General features: G+C 32.9%; 2 protein-coding genes across 2 annotated transcripts; both read right to left on the bottom strand.

The window, feature by feature from the left end:
• Positions 1 to 1545: 1545 nt before the first annotated feature.
• On the bottom strand, positions 1546 to 14565 carry LOC148626551 (peptidyl-prolyl cis-trans isomerase 6-like). The gene is made up of 4 exons (XM_088570636.1): positions 14442 to 14565; positions 5641 to 5842; positions 5005 to 5124; positions 1546 to 4056 (listed from the first exon to the last, which is right to left on the bottom strand). The coding sequence occupies exons 1-4, from the start codon at positions 14499 to 14501 to the stop codon at positions 3821 to 3823; spliced, it is 618 nt and encodes a 205-aa protein (XP_088426762.1). The 5' UTR covers positions 14502 to 14565; the 3' UTR covers positions 1546 to 3820.
• A 6917-nt stretch (positions 14566 to 21482) lies between these two features.
• On the bottom strand, positions 21483 to 26778 carry LOC148626550 (peptidyl-prolyl cis-trans isomerase B-like). The gene is made up of 4 exons (XM_088570637.1): positions 26690 to 26778; positions 25189 to 25390; positions 24956 to 25075; positions 21483 to 23399 (listed from the first exon to the last, which is right to left on the bottom strand). The coding sequence occupies exons 1-4, from the start codon at positions 26747 to 26749 to the stop codon at positions 23164 to 23166; spliced, it is 618 nt and encodes a 205-aa protein (XP_088426763.1). The 5' UTR covers positions 26750 to 26778; the 3' UTR covers positions 21483 to 23163.
• Between the last annotated feature and the right edge of the window lie 594 nt (positions 26779 to 27372).

The following is a 27372-nucleotide window of genomic DNA, read 5'->3' as shown; positions in this document are numbered from 1 at the left end:
AATGATCTATAAAGTGCTAAAATTGATCACATTGGTTTCTTGTACACATTGAACCAAGCTAGGACAACTCAAGAAACCATTCATTTAGTTAAAAAAAACCATTTGAAATAAACAATACAAAACTTATTTGGTACCATACAATAAAAGACTTAAAGACCAAAAAACTAAAATCTGTACAGGCATTATTGATCAAACGTAGCGGCTACCAGGACAGTGAAATCAATATCAAAAGCATCAGAAAATAACTAATCAAATTAGAACTGACCATGAACTTATATTGTGATGACAAAGAAATAATGGTAAAGAAACTTCCATACCGCAACATACCACAGTCTGGGATCCTCCAACACTATTTGGAGCAGTACTTCAGCAGGTCAAGTGAAGCCAGTGGATGTGGTAAAGTGTGTTGGATGACTGTCCATCCGAAAACAACACAGATGGAAAGAAAAGGAAAGAACATATTACTCATCTGGAGAAATGATAGCTCTACTACTAATCTGTGTTTAACTTCAAACATCAACATCCAGTTGCGAGACCTACAAAGGCCACCAGCATTTCATCTTTCTAACATCATTTTCACCCATGCCATGGTATAAAGAAGTAAATTTTTATATCATTTTATTAATCATGTTTTTTTATTTATAGTCACATCCATGTTTAAATCAGTTATTTCTGTTTATAAACACTTAGTGTTTTCATTTTCAATAGATGTATTTACACATGTGGACACCATTGAGGAAAATAATATATTTTCCCATTGTTTTCTTACTGAATTCTCCTTCAATTGAAGGATCAATGATGTCACAATTTAAAATTACATTGTTTTGTTGATGTCAAATGGTTATTCAGAGACAGATCTGGGGTCATTCTGCGCAAAATGATAATTGTAAATTCATGTATTTCACTATGGACTCTTAATAGTGATGTCACAAATAGTGTGCAAATGCATGTACCAGATCCTTTTTACTGTACTTTGACTTCAAATTTTGGCAAATTTCTATCTCCTTGCTGTACCTCTTACAATCATGTCTGATTTTATTGTGTTGAAGGTAAAAAATATGGTATGGAAGCACTTTCATAATTAAGTGTGAGTGTTTGCAAGAATCAGGCAAAACGGGAAAAATCAGAAACATGCATGTCAAAACTCCACTAATCTGACAATGTAATTTCACTCAAAGATGCTTTCTATTTTTGAAAAAAAACATTATTTGATCTCTGCATCACTGGCTTTGTGCAGAAATTTTTCAATAGAATCTTAGAAAAATGAGGTTTTTTGACAGTTATGTTATCTGCTCTTGACATGTTCATTTTCAGTGCATGTCAATGAAATTGTAAATCAATGGTCCAGCATGATATGGAAAATCATGTCTGTTTACCTTGATTCTAATGGTGCAATTAGTTAAATTACATTAACAAAATGATTGGTTTTTTTCATACCATGTTTAACCAACTGCCTGATTCTTACAGGGACTGACACATCACAGGAAAATCTCTGAGAAGCAGATAAGATCTGACTTGTTGAGCTGGTATTAAAAAAAGCAACACTACCAAGAAAGACCTTTTTATTACATGTACATACTGCTTAGTGCAGGTACACTGTACAAGATTTTTTTCATAAATTTGATTTTTAATTCTTACTCCATAAACTAATAAATCAAAATCACTTAAGTAAGCACCAGTAAAATATGGTTCTGTCTAAAAACCAGGCAGGGGGTGATTCATCATATCTCAAGATAATCAATGAAACTGTTCAAATACATTCATTACATCCTAAAAACAAATTTTTCCCATGTTTGTTGTCTTAGATCTGCTACATATATCATGAAATAAATTTTGACTGATTATAGAAAAAAATCTGGCATGTTATTTTCCCATACTTTTCTGTAGTAGATTGTAACCAAATTTTAAGTGTTTTTCAATATCTCCAGTGGACAACTTTGCACTTATCTTTTTTAATGCAGTTTCTATAATGCCTACTGAAGGATTTCCAATAAAAAATATTTGGGATTAATAAATGCATGAATCACTATAAATCACAAGCTTCTGCCTGGTTTAAAGGCAGTGCTGTACTTAAAAATATGTTGTTTTTTCAGTTTAAAAAGACCTGAGGTTAATCAAATTTTCAAAATAATCCTACAAGGAATAAGTCAAATATGATATATTATGCACACAATCTATTCTTGAATTAAATAATTTAATAAAAATTACAAATCATTTGGCACTTAAAATTAATTTCAATATGTGAATGCATTATGTACATACACATACATATACTTTTATATATTTATGAACACTTGGAGTTGTGTGAACACATGCATTTTTGATAAAACACTTTTTAAATTAAAAGAAATGCCCATTGTCAACATAATACAGAACATGTACATTTGTTTTTATACCAAAATATTCAATATGTTAAAGCACATATGATATGCTTTGATTGATTTGAAAAAAAATGAAATGTGTATATGTTCAACTGACATTAGTTTAAGCTAGCACAGGTCATCATAGGCCAGGAATTGTCCAACCTTTTTTCAAAAAGGAAAAATTCTGGAAATGGAACAGTAACTTCAAGAGTAAACCACAGTGCAGAAATCTTCATGAACTGTATTCCCATTCAGACAGGGGAAATAGACACAGTAGCAGTATTTAGTTTGAAGTTAAATATGATTAATATAATATAGCTCTTTCTAAGATGTACATTGAAACTCTTGAGTGCATTGGTAATGCAACAATGTGTTCAGAAAACAAACAAATGCAAAAAAAACCAAGCTTTTATAATACACTAAGTGTATCTTGTATAAACTGTCAAAATACACATTTCAAACACTTAACTACAGAAGACATCAATGAATGAATCTATTCTACTCAAACTAAAACAGCTCAGTAGGCAGGGGAAGGGGGTTCCTGTCCATGTTTGAGGCCCTTTTTGTTGGAGAACTTCGTTAACACTGAGCATTATCTTTAAGCAAAAATGCCAACAATAACCTGTAAACCCCCTCCCCCACCATTAAAAAAATTATGGACCCCAAACTTGTACCTCATAGGATATCAAAGTCATACTAAACTGATTCATATTCTACTTCAAAAAGTTATGCAAATTACCTAGCACTTTAAAGGAACAGTAAATTTAAATATTGACAGGAAAAAGTTTATAACCTTCAATATGATCATTTGAAAATACAGAATACAATTGGTTGCAACAAATCAATGCACTAAACTTTGAACAATGTTTTCTTATACCCTGAGTTACAAAACTATTTAACCGTATAAGTTTATACTTATGCCAATTTTAGTACAACCTTAATCAAAAGATTAAAGGCACTTCAAATTTTAATTTCTAACTCTGTTTTTACAATACTGCAGTAAAATATGTTATAAAAGAGAAAAAATAAGAAGCACTTCTTTGGTAAAACATGACTAGAAAGTCATAACAAAAACAATTAAAGATACTAATGTAATGTTGTCATTGAGATTAGAGGGTTCATGCACCATTTACCACATTCCAAATGAAAATCTGAATCAGATGTTTTTTTCTACAAAAAATGATCTATCAAATTCAGAAAATCATCAGAAATAGCTAATTCTCAAAATTTTAAATCCCAATCACTGAACATATAATACTGAAAATAAAAAACAATGTGAAAGAAAACAACAATCAAAAATTAAATTGAAGTTTAAAACCATGATTTACATACATGTACCAAAAAATTATTCTCTCTTGTGATTAATAGTGATTTAACAAAACAAAAAAGAAATATAGTGTCTTCAAAGAAGTGATAAGGTAGCAGATCTGAAAGGCAGTGTTATTCAACTGGTTAGTTTAACCTTGGACCCCTGTTGGTGTTTCATCATACGGAGTAAAAGGGTCTGTCAATACACCACAATCTGTAATTATAACCTCATTGATTGGCTGATCAGCTGAGTTTTTGGGCACTGCTTCAATTTTTCTGACAACATCCATCCCTTGTAAAACTTTACCAAAGACGACATGGGCTCCATTTAACCAAGGGGTTTCTGCTGTTGTTATGAAGAATTGTGAACCATTTGTGTCTGGACCTGTAAATTGAAAATAAAACATACCAGCATATTATTTTATGTCACATATATTTAAGGAATTTTTTTAATTATAATTTATCCCTATTGTGCCATTTCAGGTAGGGTGTCACACTTAATATATGGGGAACCCAGTGGCAGATCCAGGGGGAGGGTGCAGGGGGTTGGCACCCTTCCTTTTTATGTGTAAAATTAACAAAAAATTTGCAAATAATGTCCTAGCACCCCCTCCCTTTTCTGAGGAACCCCAGCTGACACCCCTCCTTCTCAAAGTATCTGGATTCGCCCCAGAAATCCCTGCTTCATAGTTATCTTGTATAAATTTATGGAGATAATTATGGGCATGGCTAAAATATGTACATGTACACAAATTACAATACAACACCTTGTGTTTATGTTTGAAGACTGTGATTGCAAGATTAAATAACATTAAATAATTGTTTTTTACAAACTTGTGTTAGCATAGAAGGCTACTCCTATTAGTCTTTTTTCTCTGTGATTGTTCTATGAGCAAATGCACAGCTGTTAAATTGATTTTTGGTTACCAATTTTTGTTGGTTGTTAGTAAAACAGCCAGCAATACAGCTAACTTCAGGGGTCTTTCATTGATTAAACAACAATCACCTGACAGAGATTAGAATCTATGAAAAATGAAGAATTATATGCCCTTGAAATAATCATTTCCAGTGCATTTCAATGAAAGCAGTTTACCAAAATGATATGGAAAATTTTGCCTTATTTCCTTCAATTCCAATGGTGCAAATAGTCACTTTAAAAATTGTGGATTTTTTTATACCATGTTTTACCCATTATCTGAATGTTAATGAGACAGACACTTATTAACTAGTATTTTAAAAATAGTATTACAATAGATAAATAAAACTCTATTAAATTACTATAAAACATTCCTTAATATTTTCTTTCACTCTCCTCTTCTTTTACTCAACTTACCAGAGTTTGCCATGCTGACCCATCCTGGACCATAGTGCTTCAGGTTGAAGTTCTCATCGGCAAATGTTTTGCCATAGATACTCTTGCCACCAAAACCATTACCAGACTCAAAATCTCCACCTAAATAATGTTGTTTTACATTTATTTATCAAACTTATATGCAACAACAGCCATTGCCTTTAGATCTAGTCAAAATATTAGTATTATGTTGAGATTACAGCTACATTATGTATATCTACCAGAAAATGTAACATGGATCTAAATGCATTCTTTGATTAGCAATACTATCTTCATTAACAAATCATCTTTTAAAAACAATCATGATTTTAAACATCAGACATTACACTGATTACAACTGTAACAGGAGAGCATGATTTGACTCACAAAATTATACTCCGCCACTGAGAATTGAACCCTAGACCGCTCGGTGACAAGCCAGCGACAAACTGATTCAGCTAAAGAATTAATCCTTTAGCCAAATCAATTAACTGACTATTTAAATCTCACTACCTACTACAACGCAGGTAGGCTGTCCTGCCACTCAACCCCATACGCTTACCCAAAACCAATTTCTCCAAACCTTTTCTTTATGGTATTTAAGTTACAACTGACCAATTGACTATCAAGTTTGTGTACCTTGAAGCATGAAATTTTCAATGACTCTGTGAAATTTGCTGCCTTTGTAACCAAAACCATGACTGTGGGATGCTAGTGCTGCAAAGTTTTCAGTACTTTTAGGTACAGCCTCTCCAAACAAACCAATTACAATCCTTTCAGCTGGTGCCCCTCCTATTGACACATCAAGGAAAACTTTCTTTGTAACTGTCAGGTCACCTGCCTGTAATGTAAAGTTTAAGTTTTTTAGCAATTTTGATAAAAAAATCTCTTGTTAATCATGTTAAAAATTCCACAATGAGAGTTTTATTAGAGTAATTTAAAGTCAGTCACATTTTTGACAATAATAAAATCATCACAATAATTGCTGAATTTACAGTTAGTAAGTATGTATCTGGAAATTATACAACAACCCTACACTGTAAGAGGTTGGGATGCTGTTTCTATATACCCAAACACTGGCGATATTGTAGTATTGAGTTACATAGTACATGTACAATACCATAATCACCAGTCCACATAAAGGTGAACAATTTTAAATCTACAACATAGAAATGTTAAAGCTTTGTGGGATGTTTTTGATTAAAATTACTATATTTTCTGTGAACTGAAAAATACCAAGTAGTTGAATTTTTACACATAAGTGTGACAACAGGGGAGAATCTCCCACATTAGCTGTTCCAAAGATTAACAGTATGTAATACTACATATTGTCACAGCCTACAGATTCCTTATATTACAGCAATCTCAAAAGACTGTTGTCAAGCTTTCATTTCATCTGACTTATAATTGTGCCATGGATAGAGTATGAGGAAACTGGTTTCTAAGCTAAAGTATTCAACATCTTAAATATATGCATCTAATTACTGTGAATGATTAAGTTTTTGATAGGGTGTCCACGCATAAACCAGGCAGTGGGTGGCACATGACAAATTTTACTTCCTAAAAATGTTCTCCCATTTCATACCACAAATGCGTCCTTTCTCAAATTCGAAAGTTGGTTTTTGATTAATTTCAAACGATTAAATCATTCTGTTGTACAGAAAGCTATTTCTATCATTCTAATTTTGCATGTTTATCTTTTGTAAAAGCTTTTATGCTGCATTTCTCAACTTTCTGTGCGAGACTGAGACTCATTTTAAACTCATTTGGTAATTTTTTTTCTTTTTGATCCCCAAAATTTGCAAGATCTCACGCATTTGTATCTTGAAAGCTTTGTAATTACTGGTCAAGGAGTAGATCTTGCCGGCAAGTAATTTTCGCCAACTGATTTTTCATCCTCTCCTGTGAAACAAGTTCATGCCCCAAATTTTAGACAAAACGTCTAACAGCTTACTGGTATTTATCTCTCATAAATGAATTTGGTTGAGGAAAAAAATTTTGGTGATCCGAATGGCGAAAATTGATTCTGTCTTGGAATGGTGAGACTACTCTCTGACCAGTACAGCCTTGGCCTTATTGGCAAATGATTGAAATGTCATAATAAAGATATATAATTAATGTAAATAATACTTCATATGACTCATGTCATAAAAAAGAGAGTGCAGGGCAACATATACTTGGTTCTATCAAGGAGTGTATAATAGAGGGAGAAGTCATTTGTGATAATCTATATAGAACACTGCCTTTGCTATTTGGCTGTTAATTAGATCAAATTTTCTCAAATTTCTTCGTTGAAAATAGGATAACTTTGCTAAGGGTGTTTGTAAAAACCACTGGATGGATTTTGATGAGTGATGTCCCAAATCAAAGATAAACAATTGGAGAATGGCAACATATATTTATGGTTTATTTAAAATCAGAGGAGCACATGTATAAATATTTTCCATTTAAAAATTAGATCTTTTAAACCCCAAGAACTTCCACCAGGAGGAATGACAAATCATTGAATGTGTTACCACTGATAATTGGTTTCTAGATGTTACTGAAGCATTAAAAAGTTAAGTACCTTGTCACTTACACTGCACTGATAAAATTGTGTTGTTTTGGACAATTCATAATATCACATTTCAAATGTGTCTACAGACATTGCTAAGCACAGAAAGATACTTCTTATTTTTCCATGAAATGTGGAAAAAAATAACAACAAAGAAACGGGTTTTCAAATATTCACCAAGGAAGCATGAATTTGCAGAGTTCACATACATGCAGATATAAACACACCAAATGCAAAATATGTCGGCTTACATTTTACACAGGTATACACATAATATACCCATTTACTCAAAAACAATTATGTGTACCGGTATTAAAAAGTCAAATACATGTATATACATGTAAAAAAAAAAATATTGCAACTTTACAAGTTTTTGTTTTGATAACATTCCACTTCTAGTGTACCTAAATGACCATCATCAATAACCTCTAACAAGACATTTATTGGGTTACCACACTTTCATTATCAGCTTGAAATAGCTGGTGAACTGTGATAAAACTTGGACACTGACAGCTTTGTTCAAATAAGCAAAAAATTGTTTTTTAAAGGCTCAAAAAGTATGATTTGTCATTGAATGTTTCTGGAAAATATTGCATTTATAAAAAATAAATTAATATCAAATGAAAGAGAAAAATCTGCTGAATGGAAATGGCTATTTCTAATAAGTGTGCTTTGAAAAACAATAAAATGATGACTAAATGAATGTACCTATCTCTTGAGCAAGAAATATAAAAATTTTCATTTTCATAAACTATACCCCAGTATAAGCTGTTAATCATTGTGTATTTCTGTTTGTATAACCATATGAATTTATCATCAATTAAAAGATTAAAGAAATTTCTTTAAAATGATATAATTTTTATTACACAATAATGAGATTGAAATATTTCACATAAGTTGACCAAATTGTGGCAATTACTGATAAATAGTATGTAATAATTTGTTTTAACTGGAGAGGAGAGGTCACGTGATAGAGACAAAATGAAGTGTTATTTTCTTCTGATGAAATTTAAGGATTTCGGATAGTTCAATTTTGGATTATGCTTTGACAATTCGCAGCTGTAAATATTATTATCTGTATTACGTATTGAGCTGAAAAAATCTTGATTTTTGTAACTCCTTCGTCCATTCTCAAATGTATTTTAATACAAAGAACTGTTTATATTCATTGTGACCAGGCCTGAACATTCCCTTTGGCTATTGACAGTATTTACAATATTGAAAACAGTTCATGACACGATTGATTAACTTGGACTTTGGACCCGTAGTAATTACAGCTGTTACATAGTAAATACATAGTAAATATAACCCACTGACCCTTAGTGTTGACCAATCAGAAACCAGCAATGTCTTTGAATGAAACGTCCACTCTCATAGCGGAAAGTCGTAAATTAGGGAGGCGACACATGATGACAATCCAAGTTCCAATGCCATTCTTAACATGATACTACAGATAGTTATAAACATTGAATCTAGCATGAAAAGAATGGAATCTAACCTAGATAAAAGTGTAGAAGAGCTAAAACAGTCTATATTGTCTGTGTCTTCTAGGGTTACAGAATTAGAAAAACAAACAAGTGAAATAAAAACCAAAGTATCTGAATGTGAGATGAGTTGCCAGGGAGTTAGTAATCTATTTGACAAAGCAGATAAGTAAATTAAAACAAATACAAGAAACATTATTCACCTAGACAACAGAGTACAAAAGCTAGGACATACTCCAATTGTTCAGCCAGTTGTTCAGCCAGTTACTGAATCCTTAGAATTACAAACCCTAAAGTCATCTATTGAAAAGCTAGAAGATACTGTTCTTGATTTACAGTGTCGTTCTATGAAGAACAATCTAGTGTTTAGTAACTTGGCAGAGCAAAATACAGAAACTTCGCCAATTTATACATGAGCAGCTAGGTATAAGCCATCATATTGAGTTTGGGAACGTGTACAGGTTCGGCAAGCGGGTGAATAACAGACCAAGACCAATTGTTGCAAGGTTCCTTTATCACAAGGATTTGAGGCTGGTATTGGATAACGCTACTTGGTTAAAAGGATCGCCATTTGGTATTCACGAACAATTCCCGTTAGTCATTGAGAATAGACGTAAAAAGCTTTATTCTGTGCAGAAAGAAGCAAGATGAAACGGTAAACAAACTGTACTTGTAAGAGATAAACTCTTCATTGATGGCAAGTTGTACCATCCACCAGATGAAAGAACAAACACTACTCCACAGCGGACAATTAGCTACCGTGATACATTATTAAAAACACCGAGAGAACATGAGAGGCCTTTCAAGAGACAACGACCAAGTTCGGACTCTTCACCTCAGACTAGTGGGACAAATAGTTATTAGGACCGCCTTGGGGGGAAACAGAAACTTGGAAAATATTATTTCAAATAAGTATGACAATGTGAATGATCAATATTTGTGTGTGGAATAAAATGAAAATTCTTTAAAGGACACTAATAAAAAGCTATTAAATCCAGGTGTAAATGAAACATATTCTAAGAGTAAAAACTGTTTTTGTATTAATAATTCTTTAAATGAAAATGCGAATTCTTCAAACAACTATATATTATCAGATCATAATGATGTAGTAAACGCTGAAGAAAAATATAATAAATGTATTTTTGATTTTTATCAGGCTTTATTTAGAACAAAATCTGATTATATGACATGTAGTTTGTGGATTGAGGAAAATTTACATGATTATTTTCTAGTTCTAAATGAAGTATGTGAATATTATAATGTTACATATGAATTTTATGTTAGTAATCTCAATAGTAATAACATAGAACCTGTGGAGGACACAAGTCACGAAAGTGTTAATTTAGATTTAAATATTTCTAATTGTACTGAATGTAATAGTGTTACTGATAGTACATGTATTAGTAGTAGTGTGGATAGACCTTTTAATAGAAATTTGAGTTTAGATCCTGTAAATATTGTATGTCTGAACTGCTGTGGTATTAGGACCAGACTTAACTATCCGGAATTTGGTAATATGATACGAAAACACGATATTATTTGTTTATTAGAAACTAAAACCGATGACCTTGACTCAATAGATTTTTCTGGGTATCAATTCAAAATGAAAAATAGGAAAAATATTTCAAATAGGCGGTCTGGTGGTATTATGGTTGGTTACAAGAACGAGCTGTCTAATTTGATAGAATTTAAAAACACTGACTGTAAATTTGTACTCTGGTTTAAGTGTGATGGTAAATTATTTCAGTTAGATCAACCGGTAATAGTTGGAGTTATTTATATACCCCCAGAATACACCAAATACACTTCTGATGAAGCTTTTACTGAAATTGAAAGAGAGTATCTATCCTTTCAAAACTCTACAGAATATTTCTGCCTTTTAGGGAATTTTAATGCTAGAACAGGTACAGATGCTGATTTTGTCAAATTAAATGAAAGAGAGCACGGGGATAATAATATTACAGAATTTGTTGATAATGATATAGATATATTAAAATCTTTGTCGATCCCTGTACACATAAAGAGTATGGACATTGGCAAAAACCAGTATGGTGGCCTTTTGCTAAATCTATGTAAGAGTAATAAATTGTTTATTGTTAACGGTAGAGTAGGCGGTGATAAAGATATTGAGAAATTTACTTGTAGAGAATCTAGCGTAGTAGATTATTGTATAAGTTCTGCACATTTATTTAGATCAATTGTATATTTTGATATACTGGAGTCTAGTAAATTACTGTCGGACATTCATTCGCCTCTTTCTTTGTCTCTCCTCGGTGAAAATGGCTCTATACAAATGATAGATCATGAAAATATTGGTAATGCTACAGTCAAGGATGTCTTTAAAATAAAAAAATGGGACCCTTTGAAGTGTGGAGAATTTTTCAACAATATTGATAGTGTAAAAGTAAGAGAATTAGAATCAAATCTAAGTGTAGTGAATGATAATGTAGATGTAATAAATTAAATGTCAGTTGATGCTTTGTTAGATGAGTTATGTGGTATTTTTATCTCATCTGGAAAGGTTACTTTTGGTACAACACCCATAAGAAGTAGTAAAAGTACCCAAGAAAAACATAACAGGGATAATAAACCATGGTTCGACGTGGATTGTAAATTTGCTCTTAAGAATTTTCGTAAACTTAAGAGAAAATTTAAGACTAATAGGTCTTGTAGTAATTATAATATGAAACAAGCAGAAGCACATTATAAAAAGACTCTGGATGAAAAATATAAGATGTATTGTAAAAATTTATCAAAAAATATTAATGATATGAAGTCTAACAATTTGAAAGAATTCTGGAGGTTTTTGAAAAATTCTAAAAAGAAATGTCAACCAAATATTGACATTTCAAAACTTTATGAATTCTTCAAAAATTTGAATACCGCTCCTCAATATGACGACAGAGATGAATTACCCAATATCGATAACCCTGATTTAGATCGTATTAATAACGACCTTAATTCATATATTACACGAGACGAAATTTACAATTGTATTAGAAAACTTAAAAATGACAAGGCTTGTGGAGAAGACCATATTGTTAATGAATATATTAAATCCATATCGGACCAGTTTATTGGAATATATGAAAAACTTTTCAATATTATATTTGACACAGGACTGATCCCAAACAGTTGGGTTATTGAAACCATAAAACCTATTTATAAAAATAAGAGTGATTTCAATGACCTGAAGAATTACAGACCAATCACTATTGTTAGTTGTTTGGGAAAACTTTTCACTTCCGTTTTGTGTAATAGACTAAATGAATTTTCAAATGAGTATTGTATTATAAAAGAAAACCAATGTGGATTTCTTCAAAACTATTCAACTCTTGACAGTATATTTACTTTGTATATGTTATTTGAAATTATGAAATGTAAGAAAAAGAAACTGTACTGTGCTTTTATAGATTTTGAAAAGGCCTTCGATACCGTGTGGAGAGAAGGCCTTTTCTACAAGATGTTACTTAATAATATTCATGGTAAAATGTACAATGTGATTCTAAGCATGTATAGTAGTATAAAATCTTGTATTTCATATAATAATTTTAAATCAGATTACTTTCCTTGTGAAAATGGCATCAGACAGGGAGAAAATTTGTCTCCTTTTCTATCCTCCATTTTTCTAAATGACTTAGAAGATTATTTAATCAGTAAAAATATTGTTGGATTAAATACCATTACTGAAAACATAGAACATGAATTAGATACATACATTAAAATTTTCATTATGTTATATGCTGATGATACCGTTCTATTAGCAGAAGCGCCCACAGATCTCCAAGACAAACTCAATTACTTCTATGAATATTGTACTAAATGGAAATTAAAGGTTAATATAGGTAAAACAAAAGTAATGATATTTGGTATGGGTAGAATTCTACCAAACATTAACTTTAGCTGTAATAACATAGAAATAGAAATTGTTAAGGAGTTTAATTATCTTGGCGTCTTACTTACAAAAACTGGAAATTTTGGACTAAATAAGAAATATCTAGCAGACAAGGCTTTAATAGCCATGTATGAAATTTTAAAATTCGGAAGGACGTATAACTTGTCTGTAAAACTTCAACTTGACTTATTCGATAAAATGATTTTGCCGATATTACTATACGGTTGCGAGATACGGGGGTTTGGCGATAATCAGCTATAACAGAAAATTCACTTAAAGTTTTGTAAAGTACTTTTGAACTTGAAACAATCAACACCAAGCTTTATGGTATATGGGGAACTAAGCCGACATCCTAATGACATTGATATTAAGGTCAGAACAGTGATGTTTTGGGCTAGATTACTAAACCGTAAATAAGAAAAATTTTCTCGTGTTTTATATAATCTATTATATTGTCTGAATACAAATCAAAATGTATGAATCAAATGGATTGAAAATGTGAAAAATATATTTAATACTTGTGGTTTTAATTATATATGGGAAACACAGAATTTTATAAATAAAAACTGGTTGAAATCAATAGTTAAACAAAGGTTAATTGACCAATTTCTATATGATTGGTATTCTCTTGTTAAATATCTCCAAAGTCTACTAATTATCGAATATTTAAAACCGAATTGAAATTTGAGGAATATTTTAATATTTTAGATATCAAAAATGCTATTGTTTCATGTAGATTTAGAACTACTAATCATAAGCTACCGATCAAAACTGGGAGATGGCAAAATGTAATGCGACAAAACCGTATATGTCTATTATGTAATACTAACAGTATTGGGGATGAATTCCACTACATTTTAGAATGTAATTATTTCTCTGATAAACACAGAGAACATATTTCGAAAACTTTTACAAACAGACCGAATATACTTAAATTTTGTTCACTTTTTACAAACAAACGAAAACCAGTCATGTTGAAGCTTTGTAAATTGATTAGATGTATAAACTCATGTGTTTACCCTCCTAGCTAGATATCTGCAGAACCTCTCTCATTCTTTTTGTGTTATTTGTTTGTATATATTGTAAATAGTCTTGTTTGTATTTGTATGTTGTCTCTGTACCAGTGTAATGCATTGGATATGTGAGAAAAATAAAGATAGAACTGGTTAATTTTGTCATTCTTATTATATCTTAGTGCTATTAGAACATACCCTACCTCAGTATCTTCATCTTAACTTTGTTATTATAAATTTGTCAATTTTACAACTTATATTTCCTGAATAATCCTCCACCCCCAGTAAGGCAGTATGCATATGTCAAATGTAAATCGTAAAGGCTGAAGTTTAACCAGACCCAGGAGGCACAGTTATTTTCACACATAATATAGACTTTATTAGGAGTGCCCAGTCCCTGTAATATGAAGTCCCTGTTTCTATCAATAGCATATCGCTAATATCGGTAAAATAAATTTAACTTGAGGCTATTACATTACGTTGCATGATCTTACCAATGACAATGAAAGACAGAAGGGAAGAAGAAGAATAGACTGCCACCTAATTGAAGCCATTTTCTAACTTCAAAGAGACAAGAACAAAGGTAATGCCACGTCAAAGCTAAGCTCGTCTGCAAATATCTGGTAACCTAGCTTTCTATTTTAAAACCAGGTGAGTCATTCTAAGAATGAAACAAGTTAGGGTCTGTTATAATAATTCCGGATTCTTATTATGGGGCTTTTTTTGGGGGGGGTTGTTTGTTTGTTTGTATGTTTGTTGGGGTTTAACATCTGAGCAGCAATATTTCAGCTATATTCAGACGATGAACATGAAATTGATGATAAAATGAACATGAAATAATGATGAAATGAAAAAGGGATGGGACACAAGGGCAATGGGGTCGACAAATTTTGATTGCCACTGGAAATAGGGAGAGGTGGGTAGGGTCGGGCAATTTAGCCTCCTGTGGCGGAGCCCTGTGGTTCCTACTCCGGGAGAATACCACAGTATGGTTCTTTAACGTGCGAGGAACGTGGCATCTTTCCCAACACGGTGCACCACAATGGTTTGCGGTCAGGTTTTCCGTATTATAGCCTGACAACCCCAGCATGTAACACGCCAGGGGTACCCCATTCCACCACCTGGGGCACACATCCCAGTTGCTCTGTGGGCAGAGCGCCCTAGCCCCCGGCTAGGGTTCTGAGCACTATTTATTCGCCTTTTACGACAAGCTTAGCGTTGCTGCAGGCCTATTCTTTTGACACCCGGACCTGTACGGGTCTTGGGGGGGGGATTATATTTTTGCTTTGCTTTTTTTTTGTTTTTCTTTTCTTTTCTTATTTCGCTATGTTTTTTGTTTTATTGTTGTAGGCAAGGTGTTCTCCTGAAATAGTTTGGGAGAAAATATGGGAGTCAGGTCGACTATATATTATGAAATGCAATATTTACTGTTTGATTTATTGCATTAACTGAAACTACTGAAATTCGCGAGGCCATATATGATTTTTTTCAGAAAAAAATCTTTCAATATGTAGGATCGAAAAAAATAATAATTTGGTGTTAATAATTGTTTAATTTTTTTTTTTAATTGTACAATATGAATTGGACCATTCCACAGAAAAAGTTAATTTTGTTTGATCAAAAAGGTTCATATTTATTTAAATTCAATTGCAAGGTAAATAGTAGCCCCCCTCCCCCCGGTCATGAACTTCCGTTTTGAATTTTTTTCCATGAAAAGATGAAATGACAAAGGGGGCGACCATTAGATTCTTAAGGGGGGCTGGCAGATTTTAAAAATAAATAATCTGTCTCTGATTATTTAGGAAATAAATAATCTGACCTCATCAAACCAGAAAATAAATAGTCTGATTTTGCTTATTGCTTGAAAATAAATATTCTGATCTTGGCTAGTAAATTGAAAATAAATATTCTGACCTCCGAAAAACCTTTAAAAAAAATTTGGCTCGCTACACTCGCCATAGTTTCATAAATTAGAAATGTATACATATTTAAATACTCCACAAGTTTTATACAACATCCTAATAGTTTCCACTGGCAAGACTAAATACATGTACATAAATGACTTTACTGGGGTAATGCAGTCAGGCGCGTAGCTGAGGCCAAATTGAAGTGTATGCAAAATTACGCAGGGGGTCTGGTAGGGGATCCAATTGGTAAATTTAAGTGCAGGCAAAAGCTTTTTTGCCTAACGGCAGCTACGCGCCTGGCAGTGGCGGATCCGGGGGGCGCGAGGCGCCCGGCTTCCTTAGAAAATTGAAAATTGCAATTTTTTAAAAATTGTTGAAAAATTGTGCGTATGAAATCATGAAAATACTCAAAAAGAAGTATGATTCAAAAGTAAGCCAACAAATTAGTTATTTAGTATGATTTCTTGATCCTCACCGATGATCCGGTCAAGAATTTTTTTTTTGGGCCCCCTTACCTGAAACTCTGGATCCGCCACTGTAATGTGTAGTAGTCCGTGGGATGGGAGGGTCCACCGTGCACCCCACCCACTAATCAACTTCATGGTGATTTTTAGGTACCTTTACATCTCCCATTACCGAATAAATTTGTCACCAAAGAATATTTTCGGATTCTTTTTCAGTATAAGCATATAATTGTACCCCACTGAGTCAAAAAGCCAAGATTTTTGTGACTCAATTGTTTGAGCGTCTACGTCTTACTGGTACAGCATGTGTGGACAAACTAAACAAATACAGGTATCATCACGTGGCCCAATGTCTCAACTTTACAATGGTACCAAGAAATTTGCAAAAACACTTAGGGTTTGTGGGTAAAAAACATAATTGTTTAAACTACGGTATTTTGAAAAAAAATGACGATAAAAGGTGATACAATGGAAAATATGAATTTCTTAAAAATTCCCGTTTTTACAATTTTATTTTATAGTTATTGTAACCCCCCCAAAAAAAAGAAAATCTAATCGCCTGAATTGATCAGATATGTTGGGTATATAATTATGTTAATTATGAATGCAATATGAATTTTATGGTGTCGGTATGCTGTGAATGAGAATTTTGATACTGAGACCAGTTTTCTAGGGGTAGGGGTAATATTTTAAACAATTTTTGAAAATTCATTCTTGAAAATTAGTTTTCGTGGTTTATTTACGTAGAAAATTAAATCATCTATCGAATGATAGTAAATTTGAGACGTTTTGTAGAGTCGAATATATGTGACTTTTTACGGAAAAATCGAAAATCCCTTTTGCGCTTTTTTGAATGAACTCCGAAACTTTTGGATAGACTACGAAAATAGCAAAAATTCATCAAAAGAACCCCAGATGTATTAATTGTGATAATACTAAACAAATAAGATATTTGTTACTAAAGCATGAATATTCTAGGAGTTTTGACATGGAAAAATATGTAAATTTAAGCGATTTTTCGGTGGGATAGGGTTCATTTTTTAATCCTAAGTGTTACCGCAACTTCTTGGTACCATTGTAAAGTTGTGACATTGGGCGACATGATGATATACATATATATGTCAGTTTACTTCGTGTTGTAGAAAGGTTGAAGAATAAAAAACGTTGAAAATTGATGGATTTTTGCCTCAACGATGTATAAAAAGTAGCCAAAAAAAAAAATGCTTCAGTTTATTTTTTGGCGACAAAAAGTTTCGTAAATGAAAAGTTTTGGTTGATGAGCGGGGGGTGCACGGGAGGTTATATATATGCGAATCTGCCCCCTAAAAAGTCTCTCCCAACGTTTCCCGTTAAATTTGGGGCATATTTCAGGTCCAGGAATGCCATCTGTCGGATATAGTAGAGAGAGTAATCAAGGGAACCAAGGTTATAGCGGTAATCAAAAGAATGTAATCCAGGGACAAAGACCAGACATGGAAAAACAGATATACACAACAAAGAACATAAAGTAACTAAAATCATACATACAAAGTAACAAACGTAAATGAGCGACTCGGACTCCACTAAAAACTGGGAGCATGGACCAGGTGCACCGGTAGGGTAAGCGTCCTCTGCTTTTCTAGAAACACCCGCCGAGTTGCTCATAAAAAGTCAAGTCCGGGGTAAACAAACGAGGAAAGGAAAACTATGATCCGTTGAATAAATCAGTTTTCATGGTGCTGATGGATACACCATAACGATACTATGCCTTGTATTACAGAGAATGAACTTCATTTAATAATGTCTTTAATAATAAACATTAAGTGACTCAGATGTTCAAATCATATAAAATGGTTTTCACTTCACAAAACAAAAATACAAAAATTGCTACACCGAACAACAGTTTCTCAGTGTGCTAGAGTTTCTTTGTCACTTTTGGAGGGACAATTTTTCAACAAAGAATCACTGGCACTCAATGGGCACTAACGGTGCCCCTCTCCTAGTCGATATGTTTTTTTTTTCTCCCTAAAAATCTTGCGAAAGGCAAAAAAGGTTAAAGAGGCTATAGATCCTTCAATATAACATATCGATATATTGACAACCTTCTCTTCGTTTATCTTGAATTTGGAGAATGGTTTCCGTTTATTTATCCACCAGAGCTCAAAACTAAGGAGAATACTGACACAACTTCCTCCGTGTCATTTTTAGACCGACAACAGAAGTCATCTCAGTACTAAATTATAACAAACGAGACGAATTTCCCTGTCTTGTGCAGTAATATAGATCTACATACCAGCTTCCCATGATAATGGTGTTAATACTAGTATTTTTCAGTTGTTATGGTATGTCAGAACTAGTAGCCAACAAAGTTTGAACAAATCTGTCAGGAATTTTAGCGAATTTCTTTGCAACATCTTGGCGCCGTTGTTTAGACTCAAGCAGAAATCTACTGTAACAGTTTATGACAAAACAAATACCGAAAATCAGCTCTGTGATTATAACGTCGACAAACAGCGGTTCAACAGTGCGTGCAGGGCGCTTTGCATAAAGTACATTTCGTCGTTGAATTGCTTTAATCTGACAAAAACCAAAGGGAGTACGACCAACTAGTCCGTGACAAGAGGAACTATAAGATTTTAGAACGAGCATGTAAAAACCAAGAGGGCAACATGTTAGAATTTCTTAAACGATCGAACCCGAAAGAAATTTTTCGCAATTTCAACAAAACGAGTAGAGTAAACCAAAAATGCATAGTAGTGAATTCTTCAGTCACTTCAAGAATTTAGAAACAGAATGCAGTGATGAAGATGTTCTTAATGCCGAATCCAGTGAAATTCCTGTTTACGAATTCGAAGAATTAGATTGTGAAATATCTGAAAGCGAAATCTATAAAGCAATAGCAAAATTTAAAACATGATAAAAGTTATGGTGTAGATGGTATATTAAATGAATACCTAATCGAATGTAAAGATGTGCTTGTATCAATCTTATGCAAAATGTTCAATGGTATCTTAGTTTCAGGACTCTACCGTTAAGACTTGTTCATGGCCATTCTTGTACCTGTTCACAAGCGGAGTGACCCTTGTGACGGTAATAACTTTCGAGGCATCAGTCTACTGAGTTGCTTAGCTAAACTGTTTATTGATGTCATTAATAATAGACTGAAGGATTGGTCATGTAATTATGACACTATAAATGATGTACAGTTTGGGTTCCAAAAAGGATTATCAACTGTTGATGTTATTTTTTGCCCCTATAAGATTTTAAATCGTCGTCAATTCTAAAAAGAAAAATTGAACGAATGGTATCGGTGCTGAGTACAAATCGAAAGAGCTGTCTTCGCAATTCATGCGAGCGGATCCAAATATTTACAAAACAGGGGCAATGATTCCGATAGAAAAAGGGGTTTTCGGCTATTACTTGTTCATTTTCGGCCAAGTTCATTATAAGACCGTCATGCCGAATGGGTACGTTCTATTGTATTATTACCCCCATTTCCTACTAAACGGGGGGAAATCGCCGATTCAAACGAACTAAAAACTGACTGCTATATAGGTTGGAAACAAATTGTGTACTGATTTTAACAGATTATTGCCTCGTGGTATCGGAATGAGATAACAAATAAAAGTGTAACTGCTGAGATGGTGGCATAGTAATTTACTAAAACGGTGTCAGCCTGCAGTCTAGTGTAATTGTTATTTGTAACAGTGGCGGGTCCAGAGAGTTACCTAAAGGGGGTTGGCACAAAAAATATTTAATAAACATTTTTCATGCGTGCATATTCACACACAAAAATACGTTATTCTAATAAATTTTGGGCGCCACCCACCCCCTTAGATCCGCCTATTTGTAATGATCTGTATAAGGTGTCTTTGATTAAAAAATGCAGCTTCAGATCAAAATAACGTACCATTTACATTTTTCTGCTGTCATAAGGATTATGTTGTTTTTACATGTAGGTCTTCTTCGCATATCTCTCAACAACACTTTAAGGGATCACTGTTTCCCGCTTCAACTTTATACAAGTGAGTACACCAATCTGATTAAAAGTTATAATGCGCTACTAGTCCGATTTTACATATTTGGATAGTTTCCAAAAAAGAAAGGATCATATTTAAGTTATTAACATTGAATCACTGGATAGGCCCCCTCTTCGGGAAATCACCCCAAACCCTCCTTTAGGCCGGGAATTTAATTCTGAATCTCCCACAATATATTTGTTAATTGCTGTTAACTTCATGTATCATACATAGGCAGATTTTGTTCGATATTAAATTTCGGTTAACATTGAATCACGGAATAGGCCCAGACTTCCCGACTTCGGCCAATCAGCCCAATGCCTCCTTTAGGCCGTGAATTTATGAATCTGCTACTGTCATAATATTTGGCAAATATTTGATTTGATTTGATTTGTATATTCTATATTATGGTGCAAATCAAAGACCATTACATTCGATCCCTGTAAATAAGAGGTTTAAATCTGGTAGAAAAATGCTAGTAATGATTTTAAAAAAATCCAATACTTCAAAAAAATCCCTTTTCAAACAGAATTTCAAAAGGAACACTTTGACATCTGAATCATCAAAAAAGAATTTTTGTCAATCTTAAAGATAACATCTATTTAAAAGAGGTGGGGCTAAAACCTTCATGTTAAATACTTTTACCCCATGTCAGAATTTGGCTAAACCAAACAGTTTCGGAGAAATATGCGAAAAACTATGTTATACTTTTAGTAATGGCGGCCTGGTTTTTCGACAGATAAAAACATCCACACTCCAGCCATGCTAGAAGTTGTCTGGCAAGCTATTTTCTGACTTGGTGCCATCATAACCGCTTACATTGTAGCAGGAAAAAAAATCCCCTCATCAGTTCTATGTTGAATACCCTAATGAACATTCATACCAAGTTTGGTTCTTATTGGTCCAGTAGTATCAAAGAAGAAAAGTTTTGAAGAATTGTTCACGACTACGACGACGGACACCAATTGAAGGCCAATTGAAGGCAAGGGCTGACGTGGCCCTTTTGTCCAGATGAGCTAAAAACTCACCAGTTACACAAAATCGCTGACAGCTTTTTTTAGTGTTGTTTAAAGTGAGAACGACGGATGGACATCAGCATACTATAAAAAGACAGACGTATGTACAAAGTGGAATTTTACGTCCTTTAATACTTACAAAACAAAAAACAACTCTCATAACCATTTATTGTTAAATTGGATCTCCAGATGAGATGGCATAGAACATCACTCATAAGTGATTTATTATTCTTAATTGATAAGTTATAAAGGTACAAAATAGTCAACATGACAACTAAACACCACCACTGGTACTTTATCATATAGACAGGATCCAATTGGAGCCTCTTGATGCCACCCCTTCCCCTTTTTTGGCCTACCAACATACACATACAGTAATGATACCAGGAAACCCATATGGATAGAAAACCCTGTTTGATAGTTTTAATTGTATATGGAATGACTTTAATCATAGAGAAAGTAGGAAAAAATGAAAAATACAATTTTTGTTGCCCAGGTAAAAAAGGGGGACATGAAGAAGCTTCATTGGGTCCTGTATACAAATACCTGTGATTGACATTTCTAATTAATTTAATATCAATTACAATGTTGACAATTTACAGGATAAAAAACAGTTTAAACTTACCATTTTTGATTTGGCTCTAAGGCACATTAGAATAATATATTTTGATGAGACAATAAGCAATACAATTGAGCAAGCAAGCTTAAATTGTGCAGTGGTAACTTTTTCTAAAAAAATTGTTCATGAATGTAACGGGATGATGAAGACTGATTCAAAATATTAAAAAAAGAGAATAAGGAATGTTTTCTATTAAATTTATAAACATTAAAACAATCCTGACCAACCTTTTTTGATTTTGCAATCAGGATAAAAATGTGGTTTCTTTTTTGTCAGACACTGCTGTATAAGTCGTTTTTTTTAATTTTGTGCTTGTTGAATATTTCATGTTTTTTAAACAAAATGGGTGATTATTTAAGGAGGTAGACCTATGGTAAGGGATACAACTCTTGAAATCAGAGATATGTTTGTATCATATTCAATATCACCAAAGCTGAAGCTTTCTTTTGAAGCAGAATAAAATCGATCCATTGGCAAGTTAAATAGATGCTTACATAATATTGATGTAAAATGCTGAATACAAATGTTCCAGTGATTTGTAAGAGTTGTGTCCCTTATCCTAGGTCTACCTCTCTAAAGTGCAATGTAATTTTCACAATTTCTTATTAACCATATAAAGTTAGTCTAAATCATTGCTGGTATTAATTTCCATGTTTTTAATTTCTCTTCCCGGTGTCTATCACAAAAATTGAATTATTGCAAAAAAAAAACTCACATTTATATGGTTTATTGCTATATCTATTCATAACTAACGATTAAGAGGCACCATTATCAATTTGATTATAAAATCTACTCTACAGTAAGGTGCTATGCATACATATTTACATTTTTTATAATTATAAAATGGGAAAAAAACCTGAGTTGCAAATATACTTTAAAATACAACCAAGAAAATGCAATAAAACACATGACATGTAATAAATGCACATTACTAAAAATTAAAGAAATAAATGAGAAACAGGAAATTCATGATGGGCATTGATAATCCTATTTCTGAACTTACATTTATGTCTATAAAAAGTGTGAAAGAACATAAAAAAATCTTTGTATAATAATGTTACAAGAATACAAAAATTAAATTTCATAATATTTCAGAGATTTCCAAAAAATAAACGAATGTTCATTTACAGATGTATAAAAATAAACGACTTAAAATCATTAATCAACAATCTGACCTGAAAGACCTCTAAATGTTAATGTTCATCTGATTCCCTAAACCTGCACCCCTGTTGCCGTTTCATCATAAGGAGTAAATGGGTCAGACAAGACACCACAATCTGATATAATCACATCATTGATTGGATGGTCACCATCATCAGTTCGCACAACTTCAATCTTCCTTACGACATCCATTCCTTGTAAAACTTTGCCGAAGACAACATGGGTTCCATCTAACCAGGTGGTCTGTCTAGCTGTGATAAAGAACTGTGAACCCCCGGTGTCTTTCCCTGTTGAAAAAAAAAAAAGTCGGTTCCTATAACAGTGAAATTGTTGGCCTTTTTCTTAACTACAGCAGTATCCCCTTCCTTTTAATTTGGAAAATATAAATAATTTCCTTAAATTTGGTATGAATTTGGAATGGTGGTACAAAACCTACAAATTGTACGTAATTTTAGGTTTTTGAAGTAATTGATCATATTTGTGATAATTTTTGCTGTCATGTAAAATTTTAAACTGAACTTTTTGGAGATTCATTCTTATATTGTGGGTATGTCATGTGGAATAAGTTACCTCAACATTTACTTAATGTAGCCACAACTAACTCATTCAAAACTGATATAATACTGTTTATACTGCTTTTTAATGTTGAATTTCTATACTGTATATATCTTTACAGAGCACTTTAACATTGTCGAATAAGCTTTTGTTTTATTATTAACTCTGTGTTTTTAGAAAATAAATGTGTGTGAGGGCCTGAGCGAAGATTACTAGTAGCTTGTATACTAACTGTAATCATCTTAAAGGAATAATATCATTATTATTACTATCATTCATTAAAAATATAGATATTTGTGTCAATTACCTTTCCTCATGATCTGGGCAAGTCTCATCAAATCAAAGTTTTTTTTTGTTGCCTGATTATAATTATTTCCGACTCTAATTCTGTAGTGATACAGTGAAACCACTCAGTTTTGTTCAGTTAGACACTGGACAGGGGTGTTCAGTTAGACACTTGACAGAGTTGTTCAGTTAGACACTTGACAGGGTTGTTCAGTTAGACAATGGATACATGTTCAGTTTGACACTGGACACAGTAAGCCACTGGACTGGTTATCAGTTAGACACTGGACAGGTTATCAGTTAACCACTGGACAGGGTTGTTCAGTTAGACACTGGAGAGATGTCCAGTTAAACGCTGGACAGGTGCTCAGCTAGACACTGAACACAGTAAGCCACTGGACAGGTTATCAGTTAGACACTCAACAGGTGGTTTATAACATATTAAAATTTATACAGTGATAATTCTTTTATTCTTGGGTATCAATTTTTGTGGTTTAGGGGAAAAGATCAGTTCGTAGATTCTTAAATTCATGGATTTGACAACTCAGTCATGATAAATGGGTAATTTCCTTTTCCTCGGGAACTAAATTTCGTGGTTTACCAAACCCACAAAAACATCCAAAATTGGTACTCCACGAACAACAATACTTTCCACAATGTCTCTGGTTTAGACAATTTTTCAAGTTTTTTTTCAGGGTTCAGTTTAGATAAGTTTCACTGCATTAGCTATCATATTCAAATTATCCTGGATATCTGTACACATTAATACCTTTTTCCGTAAATACAATGTTCCAATGCCCAATTTCATTCCCTCCCCCTTTTCTACATCTACCAGATTTTATTTGACAATACTGTTTCATTCTGGAGTCCAGCGACCTTGTTTTAGGTAGGTCATACAATAAAGCATACCCACTCTATTTCTAAAAAGTCCTTTTTTAACAGGCATTTGTTAATAGAAACATTTTCTACAATTACTATGTATCCCCTTTTTTATTTCACTTACCAGCATTTGCCATGCTAACCCATCCTGGGCCATAATGATCAAGCTTGTAGTTTTCATCTGGGAAAGTTTGACCATAGATACTCTTGCCTCCATAACCATTACCAGATTCAAAATCTCCACCTGAAAAAAATTTAATACTTGATATATAATAAATTGCTGCTTTATACTTCCAATACATTTACTTATAACAAAACTGAAGGAAACTAGAAAACATGTGAGCTTGTCTTATTTACCTTGAATCATGAAATTATCAATGACTCTGTGAAATTTGCTGCCTTTGTAACCAAAACCATGACTGTGGGATGCTAATGCTGCAAAGTTTTCAGTAGTTTTAGGTACAGCCTCCCCAAAAAGTCCAATGACTATCCTTCCTGCAGACTCTCCTCCTATGGAAACATCAAGGAATACTTTCTTTGTGACTGTTAGGTCCCCTGCCTGAAATAAAATGACAAAGAACTGGTTAATAGGAAAGCATTTTTTTACTTTTTTATGGGGTTGGGGTTGTTTGGGTGTTGGTAGTAAAGAGATTCTGAAAATTTTGTTCATCAAATTTATAAGCAATAATTTGTCATTTGTGATATTTATGCCACTGGATATGTAATGTCAAGAAAAATACATCAATTATCCTTTTAAGAAAAGATACAATCAGAAAATGTATTTTCTAACTTATTTTATCCAAAGATATTACATGCACATGCATGTAAACCAACATAGAAAACTTTCTTCACAAGTTTCATATGATTTCACTCCCCCCCCCCCACCCCACCCCCCATTTTTAATTAGAGAATCCAGAGTTCCCTACTAATACATGCGCAACCATTCTTTAAATTTTAAATAATAAATTGTAAATAGGAACAAACATGTCTTGTTTGATCTAGAAAAAAAAATTGCACAGTTCATGTTATTAAATAGTAATTTATAGATAAATCACTACTTACTACAACATAATAATTTTAAAAACTTGAGTTATCTCCCCTGAACTCCCCATGATGGTCAATTCTTATGTCTTTCAACTGCCTCTGATATTCTCTGATCATCCATGTCTGTGCATAACAAAAATCTATTAAAGTCTTGTAAGAAAGGGAAACATAGTATTACAACGTATTTGCTTGGTTGAGGTGAGGTCACATAAAGACTGCAAAAATCTGTTCTTCTTTTTAAAATATTCTAAGTATTTTGCAAATTTTAATCTAATTATAATTCAACATTCAAAAACATTAAAAATGAAAATATACACAATCTTTTTTTTTTCAAGAAACAAATTTTTGAAAGTATGGTAAATCGTTTTAAGCCTAAAATATATAAGAAGTCTATAACACTACTTATAATTAAGTAGAAGTAATAAAAAAAACTGTCAAAAAACTGTCTAATTTGTTGTGAACTCGTTGGTGGAGTTCCGGATGGAATCAGGGACTTCATGTTATGCACTACCAGCTTATGGAATACAACACAGTTTTTTTAAACTTTAGAAAATTAAAATTTGGTGATCCATAACCAGGATCCCAAGCCGCCAAAAAGAATGTAAACGTTCACGTGTATAATTATTTATGCATGCATTCCGGGCAAAAAATAAATTCATATTTTGATTGTTTTCAGAATCTGTGTACTACAGCAATGGTAAAAGTTGTATGGCAAGCTATGACTTTCTGACTTGGTGCCAATTCCAACCTTTGTGCGATTGTATAAGTAAAATATAAATTATCGTGATAAGTTACTACTCAATAAGTTACATACCTTGGACAAAGAAAAATAGCTTGCAAAAAGGAAAATCGACTGCATCCGCAAGGAACCCATATTTACAACTAAGAAATCTTTCAGACAGCAGAAATGCCACGTCGATTGCTTTACACGTCTACAAACCCACGTGTTAGTAATCTGATCCGTCTATTTGATAACTGCTGATGATGCTTCTTCCAATATACAAAGAATAAACAAAGTAGGGTTAGATTTATCCGGTGATAATCCATGGCATCAAACTCCCGGGGAAGAATCGCCACTAGATTTTAATAGCCCCTGAGAATGGCTGACAGTCACAACATATTTATATATAAATATATATTATTATATATTTACATTTGCGAATTTGTTGCCATTGTAAACAAAAAAATTCACACAAAGATTTGCAAATCTTCTCGAAATCTTTTCGTAGACCAAAGCATGCGTTGGTACAACACTTCAATAACAATTTTGTGAAGTTACAATAACTGAAGGCTAGGACACTGACCGATGGAGTGAAGGTCTCCAAGAAAAATATGTAACTTAAGAAAATCTCTTTGGTTAAACTTTGGTGTATAATCTTAATAAATACGATAAGTATTCTGATGACCAAATAAATAATTTATTGTATGCAAAATGAAAAAAAAACAAAAATTGCACTTGTCATAATCATATAGTAGCAATCGCATAATACTCTGTCA

Source organism: Perna viridis, chromosome 2, assembly GCF_037379345.1.
Source record: "Perna viridis isolate PV_CMFRI_1.1 ecotype Kerala chromosome 2, ASM3737934v1, whole genome shotgun sequence".
NCBI lineage: Eukaryota > Metazoa > Mollusca > Bivalvia > Mytilida > Mytilidae > Perna > Perna viridis.
This window is presented reverse-complemented; position numbering and strand designations above follow the sequence as displayed.

What these genes read in the sequence shown, in the direction of transcription:
- LOC148626551 (XM_088570636.1), bottom strand. Translation starts at nt 14,501, where the DNA reads ATGGCTTCAATTAGGTGGCAGTCTATTCTTCTTCTTCCCTTCTGTCTT. An exon ending in TCTGTCTTTCATTGTCATTG is followed by an intron (nt 5,843 to 14,441) that starts GTAAGATCATGC and finishes TTTACATTACAG; the next exon opens with GCAGGTGACCTGACAGTTAC. An exon ending in TGAAAATTTCATGCTTCAAG is followed by an intron (nt 5,125 to 5,640) that starts GTACACAAACTT and finishes AACATTATTTAG; the next exon opens with GTGGAGATTTTGAGTCTGGT.
- LOC148626550 (XM_088570637.1), bottom strand. Translation starts at nt 26,749, where the DNA reads ATGGGTTCCTTGCGGATGCAGTCGATTTTCCTTTTTGCAAGCTATTTT. An exon ending in TGATAATTTCATGATTCAAG is followed by an intron (nt 25,076 to 25,188) that starts GTAAATAAGACA and finishes AATTTTTTTCAG; the next exon opens with GTGGAGATTTTGAATCTGGT. An exon ending in GGTTAGCATGGCAAATGCTG is followed by an intron (nt 23,400 to 24,955) that starts GTAAGTGAAATA and finishes TTTTTTCAACAG; the next exon opens with GGAAAGACACCGGGGGTTCA.